Raw genomic sequence first — 21,504 nt, 5'->3', positions numbered from 1 at the left:
ATTTGGAATTAATCCATTGTAAATATGAGAAACTTGGTTATTCATTATTTTGTTATTCAAATATGTTAATGGCAGTGATATCGATATAAAAATTAAAATTTTTATTTAAATTAATAACGTAATTATATGGAATAAAATATCTCGTACGTTCCTTTATCTTTGCAATTATGTTATTAAGGTACCATAGATTTTTAATTCTTGAGAGGAATTTCTATTTTTAAAACATAGATTCTCAACGACTATTAAAATCGAAAAAAAAACTATTGCTGTGGAACTGATTTCTATCCAGCCTTTGCAATTTATTACCCATAAAACTTTTTTCCAAGCTAATGTATCTACATTCAACAGATTATTTATTAATCCTATAATTTTCATGAATCAATTTTAACTACAAAACCATATCATCTTCAATTTTACACTATATTTTTTGCAATGATAATTGTTAAACCAGCTATCTATCAGATGTTTTCATCATTCAGTTGTGAGTAATGTCATCTTTTTTGCTGTGTAGAAGTAATGAATAGTCGAAAAACCAAGGTTGTCAATTATATTTATGATTTAAAAGAGTGACAATCATATTAATGATTTCAAAAATTAAGTTATCAAATGGAAATATTTTTAAAGAATTTTTTGAATACTTTACATTCGTGTAAGATGAGTGTAAAAATATTTCTGCTACATTAAATATTATCAATATATTATTAACTTTAAACTTCTAAGCTTATTAATTACTATTTTCTACTGCCTAAAATTAGAAAAACATTCTAACATTCCAATTGTAGATTATAAAATATTTTAAAAATTTATAATTCCTAAATTTTTTGTACTTATCATTCACTGAATAATGATGATCATTTATTGAGCATTTTATCCCTCTTAAGTTTCCTTCATCCACTTATGCGTTGATGATATAATTTATGATCGTATTTATGATAAAGACAATTTTAGAATAAGACTATAATTTATATCAAATGCTAAACTGATTTTTTTTTGTTTTTTCTCATTTTTTTATATTAAAGTTCTTTAGGATGATCTTCATGTTTGTAAGCATATCATAAATATTCAAAAGGCAGATAATAAAAATGAATTATTATTATTGCCAGAATTACAAGAAAATATTTTTTCCATCCATAAGATAATTTATAACTGTATTAAAAATATAAGATGGCTGTTATGAAAATTCACAAAAGTATACTTGGATCGTCGTATTTTCCGTCGAGTATAACATTGTCGATATTTAAAGGCTAATAAAAAGTGTATCAAGTACGTAAAAATAACAGGATAATGTGCGGAAATATTTTATGCATGAATGATTCAGTATGATTCATTTACGAGTGAAACGTGTCAAGTGTGCGGACATAAAAGCACAGAAGGTTAGGGTACATAACGAAGCTCGAGTGGTGTATAGCATAATGAAAGCAAACTCTGGGAGTCACAGTAGATACGGCTATTATTGTGAGACACACGACAAGGGATCATGGAACGGACAGTAACGTTATACGATGCGCCGTCCGCAGCAAACTGCCTAACCTATTACCATTAATATTTCAATTTCATGGGTTCTGCTGGTAACAATCCCTCACACTTGAAATATACGACTACTGAGTAAGACAAAACAAGAAAACATCCGCTGGGACATTAATTTATATTTCAATCAAAGTCTTGGATATCATTTGTACTATGCTCAGAAAAAATTGCTTACATGAATAAAAAATTTGATTGAATAATTAAAATGAATCCTAACGATTCTAGAGAAATAAAACAAGTATCTTTTTAATTTAAAGGATTTTTTTAAATAATTAAATAATGGATAATTTTATAAAAACTAAAGCCAAGACAAATATTTTTTAATACTATTGTACATATTGTAACGCTTTTGATACTCTCTTTTATCATTTAAATTTAAATGCTCTTATAATTTACATTAAAAAACAACAATATTGATGTCTAAATAGATTTTAAATGTTTGTTTTTATTGATATTGTTTTATTCTAAAACATTTATGAACTGTAGAGTCAAAGAAATTATTAATTTATAATTTTAGATTTAAAAAAAAAAAAAAAAAAAAAAAAAGTAAAATATTTTTTAAACTAGTTCAGATCAAGGCAATAATACTCAATAGAGTAAAATAAAATATTTTTCAACAGCGTATTTTAACACAATAAATTTAAAATAATTTTATTCAAATCAATAGACATTTCTAAAATCTAGATATGTCCTGTTCTAGATCAATTGTCCTGATTATAATGATTATATATTTTATTATGACATATTGTTCAACTGGAATGAGTCTCTAGAGACTTCATATGGTTGATAAAAAAAATATTCAACTGATACAGGTAATTTTGTTCCCTAGAGTACATAACAAGGAGAAATTTAAACAAGTTATTTCTGAAATATTAACATTTCCTTTAGACCTGATAAAAAATGTGGAGTAATTTATGTACTATAATTAAAGCATACTATTTATTACTAACTAATCTATAAAACGGAAAAGCTATTAACGCCTATCACTGAAAGTGTAATCGATGCCGCTCGACTTAGTGATTATCAATACGTAATAATTGTAGGTATTAAATAGGTGCTAATTATGTCTCGCACTGCCACACTTGTAGCATGTATAAGTATAGCTGGCATCCATATTCTATGTACAGTTCGTGACGGAAATTGCATGATTTACACGTGTAATAACTGGTTTATATATTATCATACTTATAGTTGAACAAAATTACCGACATAGGTATAATGACGAGAGTTAAATTTTTAATGACTGGAGTAATGCTTTTAAAGAGATAAAACAGATATCGTATATTTAGAGTAGAAAGGAAAATATTTTAATAATATAATTATTTGTTCTTGTGTCCATTAATATAATCTGCATTTCATTAAAAAAAAAGTCAACAGTTTTTATCTGTGCTAAAAGTGGAGCGTTTCTGCAGTTAAACTTTTTTAATGTTTTCAGTGCAAACAGTAATTATTCAACATTTTTCCTTTGTATTTACACAGCTTTTCATCTTTATTAATTAAAGTTTTAAAATGTATTGTATAAATTAATTATAGCGCTAAAACATTGTTCTTTGTGGAGGTATGTAAGTAAATAAAAAAACTTCACTGACTAGGCTGAGAACTTTTTTTTAATACTCGATAATTGCAATAGACTTAGAATTAAAAGAGAAAAAAATTGATGGTTAAAGCAAGAGTTAGTAAAGCTACTACTGACGAAGCTTTGGAATTCGCGTAAAGTGGGTCGCAGTAAGCGCGTTAACGTTTCAGAAAGTGCTTTTAATAAACGGACGTCGAACCCGCTTTTTTCAATCCTCGACCTCTCCCATTTTACTTTATACTAGCGAGGCTTTTGGCGCTTGGCTTTTTATTCCTCCAACGTTCAACCAACACATGGGGATAGTTCCTATATTCAAACTGTATGTACACTCTTATGTGTATACATACGGACATCTACATGGTATCCTATATGAACATGTAAAGTACAATCTGGTTTGACCAACACATAAACTTTTTTTACAACACTCCATTTTTTACCCTCTGATTTACTATTATCATTTCTATTCTAACAGTATCAACTTTATTAAATATTTATTTATTTATTTTTTGTTTATTACATGTTGAGTTTACATTTTTTTCAACTTTATAAATACCTTTGAAGCGTAGAAAAATTTTTGTTATTGAATTAAATTTTTCTCTTTCATATCAAAAATAATTTCATTACGAATTAGTCGTCAATGCATTTCCATTTATTTCTGAAGCAATTATTTATTAATAAATGTAAATAATTATGCTTTGTTTCTTTTTTTTTTTTTACATTCATGAAGAAATGAAAAAATAAATTGTGATAATTTTCTGCATATTCCATTACAGGCAAAAAAAAAATTTGTAAAAAGGAAACAAAATGAATTATTGTCACAATTAAAAAAAAAAAATACTAAAAATCTTTCTAAAATGTTTTGCAAGTTTTTTTGATTTTAGTTTTATAGAGATTTTAAAAATAAAAGATCAAAAATACTCTAAAAAATATCTAAAAGCCATTTTTGGAGTAATTTACTTCATTTTAAATAAAAAAAAAATTCTAAAACAGGATTTCTTTTTTACCTAAAAAGTTCTTTCTTATAAAAGGTGAATAAAAATATTATAACAAAATTAAATAAAAAAACATTTCATTAATAAAATTATAAAATGAAATCAAAAATTTCAAGAGATTCAGCCACAAATAAAGTAATGGAGCTAAAAGAGGATAATGTCTTCCACCCTGCTACAGTTAATATTCAATTTACCCAAGTTCTCAACACCAATAAGGAGTAAAAGTGAAACTCTTCAGGGCATAGAGAATGAACAGCGACATGAGACTTGGAAGCGACCACGGCTATAAGAAGACTTCGATGTGAGCGGCTTGGGGGCTTGATGTCGGAATTAGGGGCTCGATCGCGGTGGAATGAAGCTCGAGGGATAATGATGTCGGCTTAATTGCAACTCAGGAAAACGTCGACGAAACACCCGCTTCTCGCTTTATTCCTTTAACTATACTCTCTACATATATATATATATATCCACTTCACTCTATCCCCAGTTCTCACTGTAAACTCTCCAATGGTGTGGGAGAGTTATTATCGCACTAATTGAGAGGCGCCCGCGCGAAAGCAACATCTCGAGCAACTTTCGTGAAAATTCAACGGCCATTTGTACGACTGTTGAAGCTATACCAACTGGGAAATGAGCGTTTTATTCAACTTATTCATTTGTTATATATCTTCTGATAACTTTTCTCTCACAAATTCCCCCCCCCCTCCCCTTTTTAACACTATTTTAGATTAAAAATTCTTGCAGTTAAAAAAAGTGACGACCAAGGTAAAATCGACAACAATTATTATTTTGATAAAAATATAATAAATTGCTTTGGGAAAAAATAAAGGAATGTTTATTTAGATTTTTAAATGAAGCTTGTAAAATGAGTCTAAACGATAAACTAACATCAATTTTTTGATGATTTCAACGAATGGATTGAACTCTATACGATGAATTGTATAACATACTTTGGTACATCAATCTGTTTGATATGGAATTTAATAAATGAAAATCGATGACAGTGTTCATCATTGTAACTAGTTAAACAAGACACGAGGTTACAATATTTGTTGGATAAAAAACAAGAAATAATCGTTCATCTCAATTAAATGTTAAAATTTTTTATTTTAAAATGAATATTTTTTTAATATTTCTATTTACCTATGATAATTTATAATATTCATGACTGATCAAATATTTATTGAAAAAAAAATTAAAAACGAATATTTCAAGTGAAATAAAGTTTGTTTTTTTTCCATGAAAATACCGACTATGAGTTTTAATTATTTTTTTCGACATTTGACATAAAAGCGATAACCCATATGTCTTTCAATTGGATATAAAAATCATTAATATTTGAATCTGGTCAATTTGATTGTGATGAGACTTTTCAATAATATTGAAAAAAGAATCATTTACATTTAACTGGAAAATAAAAACGAAAAAACTTGCTTTAAATGTAAAAAAAAAAAAAAAATTAAAAAACTTTTTATAAGTCAATTTAACCTTCAATCGTCACTCCTTTTCAACTCAATAAGATATGAATAAATAAATTCAAAAATTATGTGCAGATATTTTTATTTGATTTACTTACATGCCTCTCTTCAGCAGGATTTAGACCTGGAACAAAAAAAAAAAGAAAAAACGGTTGAATGAGAGAACTTAAAGCAATAGAGGAACGTTATTAAAGGACCATCGATGCCAGGCATGATGCTTTTATCGAATAAATCGAGTGTTCGGAAAGCCAGAGTCAGCTGTAATTCGAGTCTACGAAATACTTGCATGCTTACACGACTTTGCTGGAATCTGCTCGTCTTTAGAACCAATGACCTTTAGCTTTTTTCCTTGACAATATTCCCAACGAAGGATCTGTAAATATTCCCTTAGCCCACGTTTTTTATCTCATAAAGTCGAGTAAAAGGGTGGAAAAAAGCTTGAATGAAAAAAAAAGGAAAATAAATCGAGTGAAACTCAAATATGCCTTTGTCTTTGATATTACCGTTTATCTTTTGAAAAATTCTCCTAAGTACATAAATTTAAAAAGTTGGTAAATTTATTCAATTGAGAACATTATATTTATTGAATAGAATTAATGATGTAAAAATAGTTTAAGATATAGCTGACTTTGGAAAAAGCTTTTCAATGAGTTTTTTCAACTCAACAAATATTGAGTTTCGAAGAATAATTATTATTATAATTAATAGTACTTAAAATAATTATTTACACTATGTATAAATAAATTATCGTTATATCTTTGATGTTAAACAAACTTTATTACTTGGTGTACTTAGAAACATGATCTAAAAGAAGCCACTTTAATTTTAAAATAAACTATTCATAGGGTAAAAAAGCTCTTTAGAGCTTTACTTATTCGTCAAATTTTCAAAAAGGTTTTGTTCATTATTCTAACACTTTTTCCTTTAAAAAAATTCTGGTATAATTTTAGATGCTAGAAAATTAGATGAAGATGGGATTATAAATATCAAGGTAGGTCGAAAGAAATAAGAAAGCTAAAATATAAAAGAGAGTAGTTGAATGGTCTAATCCAGGCGCCAACTCGAGTAGAGAAGAGGTACCAAGGACAGAACGTTACAAGAGGAAACGGAGTTGGAAGCACCCTTATGTTGAGAGAAGCTCGGTGAGTCCTCTCCAAGTAGAAAACCAGTCAAGTATATATAGTAAAAGTAGGACGGAGTTGAAAGGGTATAAGTTGGACGAAGAGAACAAGAGGCCACAAAAACCGCAGCTTTGTCAGCATTCCTTGGAGATTGAGTTCTAACACGTAAAGTCAAAGAGATGAGTCAAGATACTTGGTTTTCTTGTGCAAGATCAAGTGTTCCAAACTATCCAGTTTATTATTTAAAATAAGAAATTGAAAATAAAGTTTATGAAAAAAGACAAGTTTTGTTGGTAAAATAATTTTTATTTGAAATTTATAAGAAAAGATTATAGTTTCACAAGCAATTTAATATGAAAGAGAACAAAAAATCAAAAAAGTTTGAGAAAATAGACGATGACGAGGGTCGGATATTGAACAAGAAGGTGCTTTTTCTACGATGAAGACGCTAAGTAAACATTGGACGAACAAGCTGGTTCTATCTTGATGCGCCCTCGTAAACGATCAGAATCAGAGAAGACGTGCCGACGTTGCAGAAAAGCTCTAGTTATACCAGACCTACTTCTTTCAATTCTTCTGGTAGATCTTTCTTTCTTTCTCTTTTTTTCTTTGTCTTACCTATACATTTATATCTTTCTTAGCAAGTTTATTCTCCAACTTACAATCAACTACTTTAACTCCATTATTTATTCATTAATTTTTATTCCAAAACTCATCAACTTTATACAAATTAGTTGAATTAAAGCTTTTTGAAAATTTTAACGTTCATTTTACTTTCAAGTTCATGCTTTTATTCTAAATAAACCAAATATCTAACTTACCTCCATTAGGTTTTAAGTCATCAGGTTGACCACGAAGAATATCAGGTTTAGCTAACATTGATAAAGGATGTGCACCAGCAGCACCAGGAGTAGCTCCAGCACCAGGGGGAAGTCCTAGACCAAGTAAAGCAGCAGAAGCTGAAGTGGGTACTTGAAGTCCTCCACCAGGTCCAAGACCAGGTAGACCAGGAATTCCTGGATGGGGACCCATGGCAGCACCTGGTGGTAATTGTTGGGCGTGCATTTGTTGAAGTAATCTAGGTAAATCCGGCCTTTGTTGCTAAAATTAAATAAACAATTGATTTCAATAAGACTCTTTCAATTAATTGATTTAAATATCAAATGATGGGGACATCGAGTGAAAAAGGATTAATAATAATGTAGGATTTAAAACAAAAATGGAGGGATCATAATTGCCGACAAGAGTAAAACCATATTTAATTGGTGAATCAGAGGAATAATAACCTTCTCCCTAAAAAGCACGTAATTCCATCAAATATTGGGTTTTTCGAGAGTGGATATGGTTAGGACGGATTGAGAATGGAAATAGAAAAGAGAAGAGAAAGAGAACAGACAGACTAGCCGAGGGGTTGATGTCCGTGCGTTACATTGAATTGCAGAGCTTCGTTAGTCTGCTCTGTTTGTCGAACGTGCCTGCTGTCGTTACTGATGAATAAATAAATTCACTAGCTCACTTGAAAAAAGAGACTGATATATAATGAAAAAGAGATAGGGGTAATGTGACTATTCAGTTAAATTCCAACTTTTTCATATATACCTAGATGTATATAAATTTATTCAAGTACCACCAAGCAGTTTCAGCAGATGAGTTATTTTTTTTTTTGTTATCGTAACTTTAAATTAAATATTTTTATAAGAATTATATTTATTTAAACTTTTGAAATATTTTAAATGTTCTCTTCATTCATTTTTTGTTTCTTCAAATGCTTTTATTTGTAATATAAATTAATCACCAGGTTAAAAACCATATGAGTTTATATTGCATTGGGTTTGGTAAAACTATCAAGTATTCATAAAGAAGAAATTAAAAGAGACGTCAGCAAATATTTTGAAATTTCCAAACATATAAAAAAGAGTAACCTGGACTGTTAATAACATCAAATGAAATTTAAAAATATACATACTTGACATTTAATTTTAAATGTAATCCAATTTCATAAAAATATATCTAATTTCATTGAAAAATTTTATTAAAAATAATTTCAAACTAAATTAATTTCCGTTGAGCAAAGTTTAAAACTGATATTTATAAAGCATCCACAAATAATTTTCCATCAATAAGATGAGCTTCTTAAATTAATTGGATCGAGTTATACTACTGTTCAGTTATCTCATGCAATTAAATGCTGAAAAAAAAGTCGAAACAGCTTTCTTTACAAAACACAGTTAATTGGATTGAAACAAAAAATAAATAAATAAAAAGTGTTTAATCAACAAGTAAAAGGCCTTAAATAATATTAGTTTTTAAATTGAGGTGTGAAATGAAATCAAATAGAGACGTGAAATGTACGTACACAACAGTAAAGCAAAATGAAGAAGGTAGTTAACATTAAATCTAAAGGAGAGTGAGGCGAGAAAGAGTGAGCCCGCAATACTGGCAGACAAATTGTAAACTGTTTCAACAGTGTTTCGACGTTCCGTAGAGAAACCAGGAGTTGGTAACAGAAGTTAAGAGGGTGAAGGCTGGCATTACGAGAGAGCTGGGGCTTCGTGTACACTCGTTAGAACGGATTGGGGTTGCTTGAACTGGAGACGAACAGAGGAAGAGGGCATAAGAGGGTGGCAAATGCTTGGATAGAAGGAGAACGATAGTGTGAGAGAGCAAGAAAGATGAAGATACTGAGAGACAGAGAAAGATGACTCGGTATATGAGTCGACTATTACGGCGAGTAGTTTGCTGAGATAATTAAATGGCTTAACGATATAATAACCCAACGTTAGTACGACACGGATGGCTGAGAAGTGAAACATACATCCGAGATGCGAAATTGCATCTAGCACTTTACTTCCACACCACAAAAGTTAACATGGAAATGCTGGTTGTTTTAATTATTTCAACTATACAAAAAAACATTAAATCCATAGAAACAAGGGAAATTATGACTATGAAATTTCTATTACTTTTTTGGTGCAAAAAAAGAAGAAAAAAACATTAACATATTCTAGTTTTAAAAAAATGACACATGAAATGTTATTAAGTGAGACAGGATCGTATTTTTTCCATCACAGATCAGCAGTTTTAGTCAGCTGACTTGACTTGAAAAATTGTGATTAATAAATGATACAAAAAATTAAACCGCTTGAATTTTTTATATCTATTGTGACATCCGTACCAAGAGGGGAGAATAAAAAATATTGGCCATTTATAAATTATGCTAAAAAAATTTTATTGCTACTGATAGAGTCATTTGGTTGGAAATTTATACACATATATCTTGATGGGTCTTTTGTAGTTGCAAATGTTCATTTGAATGTTAAATAATAAATAACAATTATCGAATAATAATGTTAAGAATTTATTAGATTCATTTAAAGGTTAATTGTTTTGAATTACCGCAATAAAATTAATGAATAAATAAAAGATAACTGTATTTGTAAATTAATATAAAAGCTATAATTAAGTAATGAAGATCCAATTTCGAAAATAACATCTGTTTATTTTCCCCTTTCAAGATTAAGTCCCTCGGATCTCTCTTATTAAATGTGGAAATAATTATTATCAATAAAAATCGAAATAAATTGCAATTATGGTTCTTTCTAGAAAAATAAATAAATGAAAAGAAATAAAAGGTATGCTTTTAGCAAAAAACTAATGATTAAGTAATATATGTACACATAAATATTTAATTCAAGGAGTATCTTGGTAAACAAGTTCTGAATAGTTCTTAGAAATGTATAAGAAAATAAGGAATAACATCTATCGTTGGGTAATGCGGATAACTTGGAATCTCATTGCTAAGTTTCCCGAGTGACAGACGAGTCAGTTACGTTGGAATTTTCCTTGCCACAAGACTTAAAGGATGAAGGGGTGTGAGGACAAGTGAAGAGGAGTAGAATATGGATGGGTGTATGGCGATGGGAATAAGAGGGAAAAAGACAGTTAGGACGTATCCAAGTATTCTGTGTTCTGTTAAGGATTTGCAGCACGTAACGACAACGTCGCTTGTGAGAATCCCAAGTTTCTCCCTCTGGGTTATTTCCCCTCTTTATTTTCCACACCGGTCGGGCGAGGAATGCTGATTAGTCGGCGCTCGAGCACCATAACACTATAACCCATCCAAGCGGTAGAGCTTGAGTAGACTCCGGATAAGATTCAGGAGGTTGGTTATAGGTAGAAAGCGGAAGGAGTTGAGATGGAGGGCAGCAAGGGGAATATGTCGAGCGAGTTGGAGAAGCTGGCGGCTTAATAGGGAGGAAATTGAGTGCTCGAGTAATATTGAGAAGGATTCAGGATTCGCGAACAACCAATAGAGAGAAGAGGAGAAGAAGGAAAGGAGAAGGAGGAAGATAAAAGCTTCAATGTATCTGTCTGTCCGCTTTTAGATTCACAAGACGTGCATTGGTTTCCGACTTCTACTCACGATGTAACAGTGATTCTCAGATCGTTTCGATGGAATTATAAGAAGATTTAAGACAAAAGAAAAACCTAATTGCCGTCAGTCAGCTGAACAGAAGCTACTTTAGCACTGGAATTGTTTTTAGCAAAAAAAGTTAATTGAAATCAGAACATATTATTTCGCTAGTAATTTATATTGTAAGCTAGAAAAAAGGATCATCCTAGACTGAATTAACTGCTTCGATAACTATTTTTCAAATAGTTGATAAAGCTTTGGCTATCATTGATTCCTACTAATTACAATTAAGCAATAACATTTTTTTTAATTTAAATAGAAATTCACAGGAAATAATAAATCATACATCACAAGTAAATCTAATTATAAAAACGTTCATTCAAATGAACTAAATAGGTTTATGTAAAGAAGATTACTTTTAAATCATTTATTAGTTATGTCTGAATGAAAGACTCACCCCAATAATCGCATTAAGTTCAGTCATTGTAACTTGTTTTGCTCTGTCAACCGCACTGGCTACTTGCTGATGGTGTTCTTGTGATAAAAATGGTAAAATTTGTCCTATGATGGCGCTCAATCTCTTTGCTATCTCCGTCTGAAACATCAAAGAAAATATTCAATTATCATTGGGGTCAATCAAGTCAAGTCCGTACCTAAGCATGATGCGCAAAAGCTTTCAGTGCAAACGACAAGAGTCGAGAACGCCCGCAAGGAGCAATCAAGCTCAATATCAAAGCAAGACGAGCTCCAAAATTGAATCAACCGAGTACCAGCACCAATTTCTCAATGCCAACCACATTTCTTAATGTTTCCTTGGTGCTATTAACAACTTGTTTAAACAAGTATCTTATTATTGATTCAACAGTAATTTGATTTATTAGTTCAAAGTAACTTTATTAAAACTTCTTATATTTTTGTTCAATCGGAAAATAATTAAAAAGTTTTATTAAAACGTCTCGAAAGATAATTAATTTTGGGCTAAGAAACATAATATTTATTATTAAATAATGAAAAGAATTTTAAATAAATATTTCAATTATTAATAAATGAGATCAAATAATATTTATTATTATCTCAAAAAATGAATAAATATTTAATACTAAAGCACAAAGAAGTATTTCATTGACAATTCAATCTTGCTAACAAAATTACCCAGACACCATGAAGTTTATTTTCATCTTTTACTCTGTCTACCTGTTATTAAATTCTCAGCAATTAAACGTCCCTAGAAAGCCGTTGGTTTTTACCTTTTACCATCTCATAAATTATTATTTTTTTCTTTTTGAATAAAAAAAAAATCTTGTTGAATTTATAAATTATCCCTTCATAATCTGATATAAATTATTCTCTAATTTTTATAATTAATAAAACGATGTAATATTAAAATTTAATCTCCTAGTTATTAAGTGATTATAATAATCATTACATATTTTTATCATCAATGATGACACTCAAATCACTTCTAAACATAATCCATTTTATTTTTAATTCAATTTGTGAATAAAATATCACACAAAAACTTCCCTGTTTGGAGTAAAATTTATTACTTAGAGCCAGTTAATATATTATTTTTTTGCTTGACTTATTTACAAGAAAAGACTCTCGAAAATTTATTGAGAATACAAGCAGTCTCGTGGCAAAGTCACACAGTCCTTTCTTTGTTAAAAACCTTTGAAATAACGTGAATCGATTGGTGAGGGTGCAAGCGCTAATTGAAATATCGTAGCCGCTGAAATTCCTGACATATTTCTCCCTCGAATGGCAGTGAAATAAGTGAGGAAAAAGTCGAATGAGGTAGGAGGTAGAGTGGAAAAGAGTAAATGTGAAAGACAAGTGCAGAAGTGAGAAGCAAAGATAAAAGTTGGGGTAACAGATAATGCGAGCAAGGGATCAAAACTGTCGTAAGATAGGGGAGCACAAGACATAAGGGAACAGGGAGTTGTTTTAATTACTCGTCGCTTTCCTCTCTTATCCACTACTTCCCCTGAGTCATTAAGCCACTAATTATAAGGCATGCGAAAAAAGAGGAGAAAAGTGAGATAAAGATCGAGAGATATTTTAGGATTTTAAAGAAAAAGAAAATGAGAATTTCCCTGTGCAGCAATGTGATGAGACAGGAGTAGTATACCAAGGTATATGTCTATGTAAAGATGAGGAAAATTGTGGAAAAAAAGTGAGCTTAAGAGTAGCAGAGCAAAAGGAGGAAGGAAGAGGAGACTGAGGGCGGATCGAGACAAGTGAGGAGGCGGAGAGCAGCTGCAAACGTAATTGCGTTGCCGAGAAGTTTTCCCTGGGCGAGAGGTAACCAAGAAAATAATGAATGGGATAGAAGTGCTCTCGAGTGAGCAGAAGGGTGGATGAGAGAGTCGGAGTTAGGAAAAAAAGACTCTCTGCTAGTAAAACCTTTTTTCCAGGGTAGCAGAGCTGCTGTTTTTAACGTAACTCGTTTCTTTACTACATAGACTTTACTATATACCGTTACTTTCAACCCTTATTCATTTCTGTTCAAGAGAAAGCGACAATTGTGACTTAACGAAATTATCGAGTTTTCAAACATTTACTGTAGAGTAGTTCAGAATCTTAATTTTGAGGAATTACGGAAATTTATATTTCCTTTCATTCCATTTGTTCAAGTCTATTTTATGCAAATGATAATAATGAAAAAATATTATTTAAATTAATAACTTAAACTTATAAACAATAAATTAATTTAGTCACCAACTTTTTATTGACCGTAAAAAGATGAAATCTTTTTTTCACTGCTCAATAAAGAATAAGTTATCCATTAGCAAACTCGAAAGATGCATGAGAATAGAGTTCCAAAGTTAACTGATAGATATATGGTATAAAGAAGAGTATAAAATAAAAATGCAATACGATGACAAAAGTGCGATAAAATTCTTAGGCAGTAAAATGGTGATATAAACCGAATATTCTCATGGCGCCTCTTTCAACTTTTCTGCTTTTACTTATACACACTCGTCATTTTCTTTTTTCATTTTTTACATACTTTCTACAGCAACTACGTTATTCCTTCAGTGCTGTTCGATACCCCGATAATCCAATACTTTTAGAAACTCTTGAATCGTGCTGCTTCCATATTCCAACTTTTTCTCATGTATTTTTCTTATTCTCCTTTATGCCGTCGGTATGATGATATACTTGGAAATGTTGTTTTGAAAGTGATATACTTGAATACTGCTTATTCTTTTTCACAGATAAAATGCACGTATTTTTACGCTACCACAGCTGAATTACTTTTATTAAATTTTTCTTTGCTTTCTATATTACAACTCGTGTTATAAGAAATTCTTTTTGTTCTCCAACAACATGTAGACAGACAAATAGTCAGACCACTCATAGTGGTATTATTGAATCGCAAAGTGTAGTATAGTCAGTGGGTTTGAACAGGAGAATGGACTATTATGTACTAGGATTCAAAGGCAAACTAGAATCAATCAATTCGAGGTTCAAGCGATTCTCCAGGATACCAAAGAGAAGGTATATAAGCAACTTAAATAAGAACTAGACAAATAGACAACAATGGGAAACGTGTAATTGAGAAATCACAGGACTGGAAATAATATACATTGGAATTGTCAATGTAGTATCTAGAAGGAAAATATTACGCTGATATTGCTAGATAAGATTGATGATGTAGACGAATTGTATCTAGAATAAAATATTTTTTCTCTGCAGTAAACGAAGCTTGGATGAAGCCACGAGGATGTTTGGATATTTGAGCAACTGAGTGCCTCGTCAGCACTCGAGATTTCAAGTAGTCCTGGCTCCAGTGTGGATTTTTTTTCTCCTTTCTTACTCTCTCCTTGTATGGACATCAAGACGTTGTTTGATATTGGAAGGTCAAGCTCATGAAGAGGTCAAGTATTTGCATTATATCAAGAATATCAAGTACCAGAGGATAAGTAGTTTCAGGAAATATATTATCATGATGACAGCTTCCACGTCATTTTATTCTGTATTAACTATTATTTTCTTTCGGTATTTGCGATAAATAAACATGGACAGCTAATCAATATTTCGAGAAAAATGTTTGAGTTATTTTTTCAAAAATTTATTCTACATAATTTGTGACTTATAACAATCTCTAAATCTAGGTAAATTTCAAAATGTTATAATCTCATGATGAGCTATGGTTGTTATCGTGTCAAGATTGACGAGATACATGAGCTTTGGACTGCACACCATGTTCTGTAAGAGAATGATCGATTATCCTCGGTTCATTGGGATCAGGCGAATTAGGAGGTAATCATAGATATTGGACGTTCCCTCATAGATGAGGGTTTCGACGAACTGATATCTACTAATAAGGGGACGGTCTTGAACACTCTAGAACCTCCGTAGGTGGTTTATTGATGGTGATGAAAGAGGATATTCAGCATTGACGTCACTAGTAGACAAGATCAACATAGAATGTTATGAATAAGCAGATGGTGGTAAATCAGGTTCAGTAAGGATCACTGAAACTACGTTAACAGACTTACTCGCTCGCTACCGCGCAACTCTAACACTCACTGTCATGCTTAACCACAACCTCATACATTGAGAGTAGGTTCCGGTCAGTCGGACGCTTAGCTTCACCAGACAACCACATTCTGATGTTCATGGGCTTGATAACTACGTTCACGAGCTTATGCACATCAACTATCAGTTCTACTCCTCACGAAATGATTAGTTACTTGCATAAATCATTATGTATTCAATTAATCCATCAAGTGTCTGATGAACAATTGGTTGGAGATTTTGAACAATAATATTCAAATGATAAAAATAGAATTTATTTGCTGCGATTAGTTAATAAAGGGACGAACATTTTAGTGAATTAAGTACATAGAAATGATTCCAATCTTCTAATTAAACTTTCCAAAGTATCAACTTTGAAAAAGTAGTCCAGTGATGGCAAGCTTACTTAACTTAAAACCATAGTTTATTTAACAAACATATAGCTTGAACAATTGGCTTGGAAACTCCGCTCCGTATTGAACCGTTTTTTGTTTCAAGTAAACCACACTTTGAACTAGCTTACACATACTGATATCGAATTTCAGTTTGCTTCGTTCCATGGGTGAGTTGAATAGAAGCTGGTAAAGTAACGAGAATCAATCGTTGATTCGGCGCATTGTGGAATTGTGGTCTTACAACTACATGTTGGAAATGTTGTACCAGTATACTCTCATCATGGTAGCAACCTTCTAAGTGTGGGTGGATGTGGTCTGCTGCTCGTGCCCAGTGGCCACTCTTTGGTCGAGGCATTGGCGACCACTAAACCCACCTGATATATCCAAGTTTCTCTTTACCCCTTCGACCATTTCGCTTCGTTTACTACCACCACCATCAACACTATGACTATAGGAACTTCTACGATTACTCCAACCACTGTTGGTGCTACTGTTACTTCTATTGTAGTACCACTACTATTACTACCCAACTAATACAACTACGATTACTATTATACCAGCACTATCAGCCCCTCATTTTCCTCTCTCTCTAGTACACCCTTTCCTTTGCACTGACGCGCAAACCCGTAGCTAGCTTTGAACCGCAAGCCGCAACGGGCTACTGCCTTGATTAAACGCACCATACACCGCCATTATCGCTGATTGCGCTAAACATTATCAGACTTGCCGCTGGGCACCACTACCTAAATAGAGAAATGGAATGAGAGCAAGCGCGTACATGAATTCTACACGTAGGTGATCCACCCACGGGACAATTATATTGGCTAGCTTGAGGGCTTTCTGCTTTTCGATTCTCTGTTTCACTTTCATGCTCGTTTTCAAATCTAACCGCTCGGAAACATGATTTACTCGATAGCACATTATGGTTTAACACGGCTTTCCATCTTATAACTAGAACTTATGCATCACTGCTGTAAAGATTAATGAATACCCACATGACATTTTACCAAATCTATTTCAAGTATTATCGAATTCCCTTTCATCATTCATTTTATTCTTTTATCATACTTTTTTATTATTCTTCCATCAGTCTTCATTAACATATAATTATTTGTTTATAATTTTCCCATTCATAAATATATTTATGGCAATAAAACATATTTCCAAATTGGTAATTCAATAAATTATTTTAATTACCTAGAATAATATTAGAAAATTTGATTTTTCTTTAAAAATAAATTTATACTGTATCATCAGCAAAGTTATAGTCTGCAAATAACAATTCAATTTACTTTAATAACACAAATTAGCATACAGTGACATAAAATGTAAGAAAATTCTTCTATAATATGCAATTTATCGCATCGTAAAACGCTATAAATTATATTCCATATTAATGATACATTCAATGAATAAAAATAATAGGTTTCAAGTAAGAGCAGTATTTATAACTCTGTGTAAAAAAAAGTGTTGAAAATATTTAGTGAGTTAAGTGGCCAGTTTAATGGTTAATTCTAGTATAAAAGTGCTTGAATATTTTTTTTCCAGATATAAGTAATTTATTCAGGCGTTATAACGCCATTAATCTCAGTTTGAAAATAATCAGCGTTCTTGTGTATAGCTGAATAACTAGCAGAAGTGCAATATTTTCAACTGGCTGGTGGGTGTGTTGGTTGTAAAGTTTCATGGCACGAAGACAAAGCGAACGTAAGAGAATAGGTGCAACTAGGGTTGGTAGAGGAACGAACTTTGTAATAATTTTAAGCGACTCAGCAGTCCGCAGGGGACCTACTTAATGTACGACGTAATTAACGGTGGCGTTCAGCAGTCGCGTATAACAAGGCTGAAAGGCGGCTATGTTATACAGGGGTAGAAGTCTCCCTCGTCTTCCCTCGCATTTGCTCTTTGCCCGAGGCTCTCCACAAAACACAAATTAGCGTCGAAACACTTCAACAAGAGTGAGAAAGATAGACCAGAATAGAGAGAAATATTGCACGCCCCTCGTTAATGCGTTGACGCCTTCGTTGTGCTTTGTCGCTCCTGTTGCGTAATACGACCCGAATACATATCGGCATTGCGACGTGCTCACTCAACCCTCCTGTAACTTCTCTCACGCTCGTGACTTATGTCCTTAGTAAACAGAACCATTCTCACCCTTACAAATGCGCCCTTCTACACCCTCGCTTTAGAACATTTCCACTCGTGATTTCAGAGAATTCAAAGCATCTCTTGCGGTGATTGTTGTTAGAGGGTTTAGAAAAAAAAAATGACGCCATGTCTGTCTACCACTGACACTCTCCACTAATGATATTAGAATTATCTACCCTTATATTTCAATTACAGATTCTATATTGAAAGGATTATTAATGTAAATTTGAGTCTTTATTGCTTTCTTTTCTTTTTAATTCAATATTTTCTTTTATTCTTTTTTTATTTTAAATTTAGAAGTGTTTTAATTAAAGTGCTTTAAAATGACGTCATCTATTTGATTAACATTGTAATCACTTTTTAGATACTTGAAAGTGTTTACATTAAAACACTACGATTTGCAGTGTATAAAAAAAGTTTCTTTCATAAAGTTGATGCCGATTTAATTTTAAACTTTCGAAGATATTTTAGTGATAATTAATATCATTATCAAACCATTTAATTCACAAATTAATTTTATTATTAATCCTAGCAAAAAATATTGGGGTGTCTGACTATTATCAGGGTATTATCACACTTGGTAAAATTATACCATATTACAGTATTTAATGTAAGGTTTCAAGTAAAAATTACATTAAAATGCTCTTTTAGGGTGAACCATATTGGCTAGATCATATCTGGATAATTATATTTATTAATTTCATTTTTTTATCAAAATTTTTTATCCAACTCAAGAAGATATTTATCATGAAAAGAGAAATAAAAAATAGTTGATAGTATTAACCAATTTATAATTTGTAACTACATAAAAGTCAACAATGCCACGATTTCATTCCTATAGAGCAAACTACCCCAAACTGATTCAGATTATCAAACTAATCAGTATTAGTTCCTACATTTCATGACGTTGCATTCTTGATAAGTACTTTAGAAACTCTTTGACGTCTCTCAAACTGCTTTTAATTTCGTCCTGACTATTTACTTTTTCAAAACCTAATCTTATTCATTTTTATGTCTCTAAATTTATTTAATTTTATTCTAACATAGATATTAATTTTATACAGATTTAATATCAAAATAGCTTACTATTAGACTTATTCAAAATGTCAACTGTTTATAAATATTTTTCCTTTTTTTTAATATCCGATCGAATAATACTCCACAGATTGTCAGCATTTCCTGGGTGCTGATCCCGGAATATCTTGGTGAAAAAGACATATCCGATCGTTTATAAGCACCTCACAACCCTGAATAACCATATCCCATTGACATGAGTAGAAATGAATAGACGAGAAAAAAAAGAATAAAGTGTAAAATATAAAAGGTATAACTACAATACTATGAAACTTCTGGGAGGTTTTTCATTGGTAGTATAATGCCATTGGGTTCTTGAGGCTTAATAAAAATGCCAGGGACACAGGAAATGTAATTCCATGGCAATAGGGTAGTGCAAACGCGGTTAAAAGGCAAACGAAATGACCGAACCTCCCTGTATTGCAACACTTTTCGTCTGTGTATGCACCTGTGTGCGAATGTAAATGAGACGTATTAAAGCCAACGACATAACCCCAGGGATTGACTCTCATATGTCCCTGTACTACACATGAGAGTTATAGAAGCCGAGTAAAAAGCGCTAACGCATACTCGCCTCTAAAATGTGTCATAAAAGTCGTAGAAGCGATAAAAAATATGTGGGTCGTTATAACGAATACTCACACAGTAGTTGCAGACACATAGTCTTGATGTAGTCATTCTAGCACGGCAATAAAAAATATATTTCTCTAAAGGTGCAGTAGTCTGGACGTTGGAACATAGAAAAAATATTGGACGACTATCAACATATGACTGACTGTGGTTAACTTAAAATTCAAAGGGAATATTTTATAATGTGCATGGGAAATTATTAAGTTATGACACTGACAATAACTCAAATTGTGGCTTTTTGATGACGAAATTATTTTATTTTTCACTCAGAGAGTATTTTCAAAGATAGAATAATGGTTATTGCTGATAATAAACAGAAGAAAATCAGTTAAAATATTTGTAATTATTATACTTATTTGTTGTTGGTATTTAAATAGTTTTTTTCGAGGGATGTATTAATTTTGGAGCTCATTGAAATGTAAAGAACAATATTTGAATCAATAAAATATAAAAATCACTGATGGTATTTTGATAAATATTTCGAATTTTTTTTTTAACAATTTTCTATTCTTTTTTCTTTTTAACTCTTACCCATCAATTTCCTGCTCTTTTCATCTCTTCTCATACTGCGTTTCGTTTTGCTTCTGCATTCATCCGCTTCCGTTTTAGAGAAAAAAAATTGGCAAGAATCACGATAAATAGTGAGCAAAAAAATAGAAAGATTGGAATTTGCGAGTATTGATCGACGATATATTTAGCTTTTTTTGCGCATGAACTCGTTTAATCGGTAAATGAATAATGAGTGGCTGAAATTCTCGGGTGCAGAACGATGCTGAAGAAGCATGTGAAAGGGAACGAAAGCAAATTGGAAAAGAGAGACAGACAAAAATGAAAATTATTGGAAACCGTAGGAAAAAGATGGGGAACGAGAGAAAAGAGTTAGATCGACTGCAAAACAACAAAATTAAATTATTCGTAGTGGTTAACGATATTTTCGATGCGTGAATTTTATGAATCTATACCTCTCTCGTATCGAATAAATATATTCCCACTTCTCTTACCACCAAAATGTATAGTCATTGAAATTTCACACCTCACTCGTAATTCTGTTCGAATGTAATTTCACTCTTTTGCTTTTGTGTATAATGGTGTGTATATACTGCAGCTTTTATTTCTCTTTTTCATCTCACGACTATTTTTTTGTTACTGTTTACACGATAAAATACGTCGTTGCGTTCAAAATGTTTATTTTTTGTATTTTCCCAGCCATGAAATGTTTTTCTTTATTAGATTTATACATTTTTGATGTTCTTTCCTTGCTTTTAATTCACTAAAAACAGTGTAATCGGAGAATTTATTAATAGAGAAAAATTGTTTTCTCGAAAGAAAAGGATTAAAACGCTCAAATACTAGAAGGATTAATTGTCTCAAGTTTTCCGTTTATAAGATATTTTAAAGTATAATTTTTAATGAGTTGAAGTAGTAGATACCAATTAACAATTTCAACTAAATCTAAATTTTTTATTATTATCTAGAATATTTTTAAGGACTAAAGCCTGCCATAGAGATAGTTCTAAAGACAGAAGAAGGACTGGAATTTTTTTTTAACTTCCAACAAGTTTGTACCTCCATAAAAATTTTCCTAAATTATTCCTTTCCATTTAATTCGTTGTCATTTTTTAAAA

At 31.4% G+C, this 21,504-nt stretch overlaps 1 protein-coding gene across 3 annotated transcripts in view; it reads right to left on the bottom strand.

The window, feature by feature from the left end:
- The window catches only part of LOC118069721 (protein groucho-like), a 61,592-nt gene that overhangs the window by 13,876 nt on the left and 26,212 nt on the right, over window positions 1-21,504 (bottom strand). For all 3 annotated transcript variants that reach the window (XM_035088014.1, XM_035088013.1, XM_035088015.1), the window contains 3 exons: window positions 11,566-11,703; window positions 7,516-7,795; window positions 5,672-5,697 (listed from right to left, as the gene is read on the bottom strand). In XM_035088014.1, the coding sequence (XP_034943905.1) occupies window positions 5,672-5,697; window positions 7,516-7,795; window positions 11,566-11,703 (444 nt within the window). The remainder of the gene's footprint in view (window positions 1-5,671; window positions 5,698-7,515; window positions 7,796-11,565; window positions 11,704-21,504) is intronic.

This window comes from Chelonus insularis, unplaced genomic scaffold (assembly GCF_013357705.1).
Source record: "Chelonus insularis isolate UGA/USDA-ARS -01 unplaced genomic scaffold, ASM1335770v1 contig_42_pilon, whole genome shotgun sequence".
In the NCBI taxonomy this organism is placed as follows: Eukaryota; Metazoa; Arthropoda; class Insecta; order Hymenoptera; family Braconidae; genus Chelonus; species Chelonus insularis.
The sequence above is the reverse complement of the archived record's forward strand: the minus strand, read 5'-3'. Positions and strand labels throughout refer to the sequence as shown.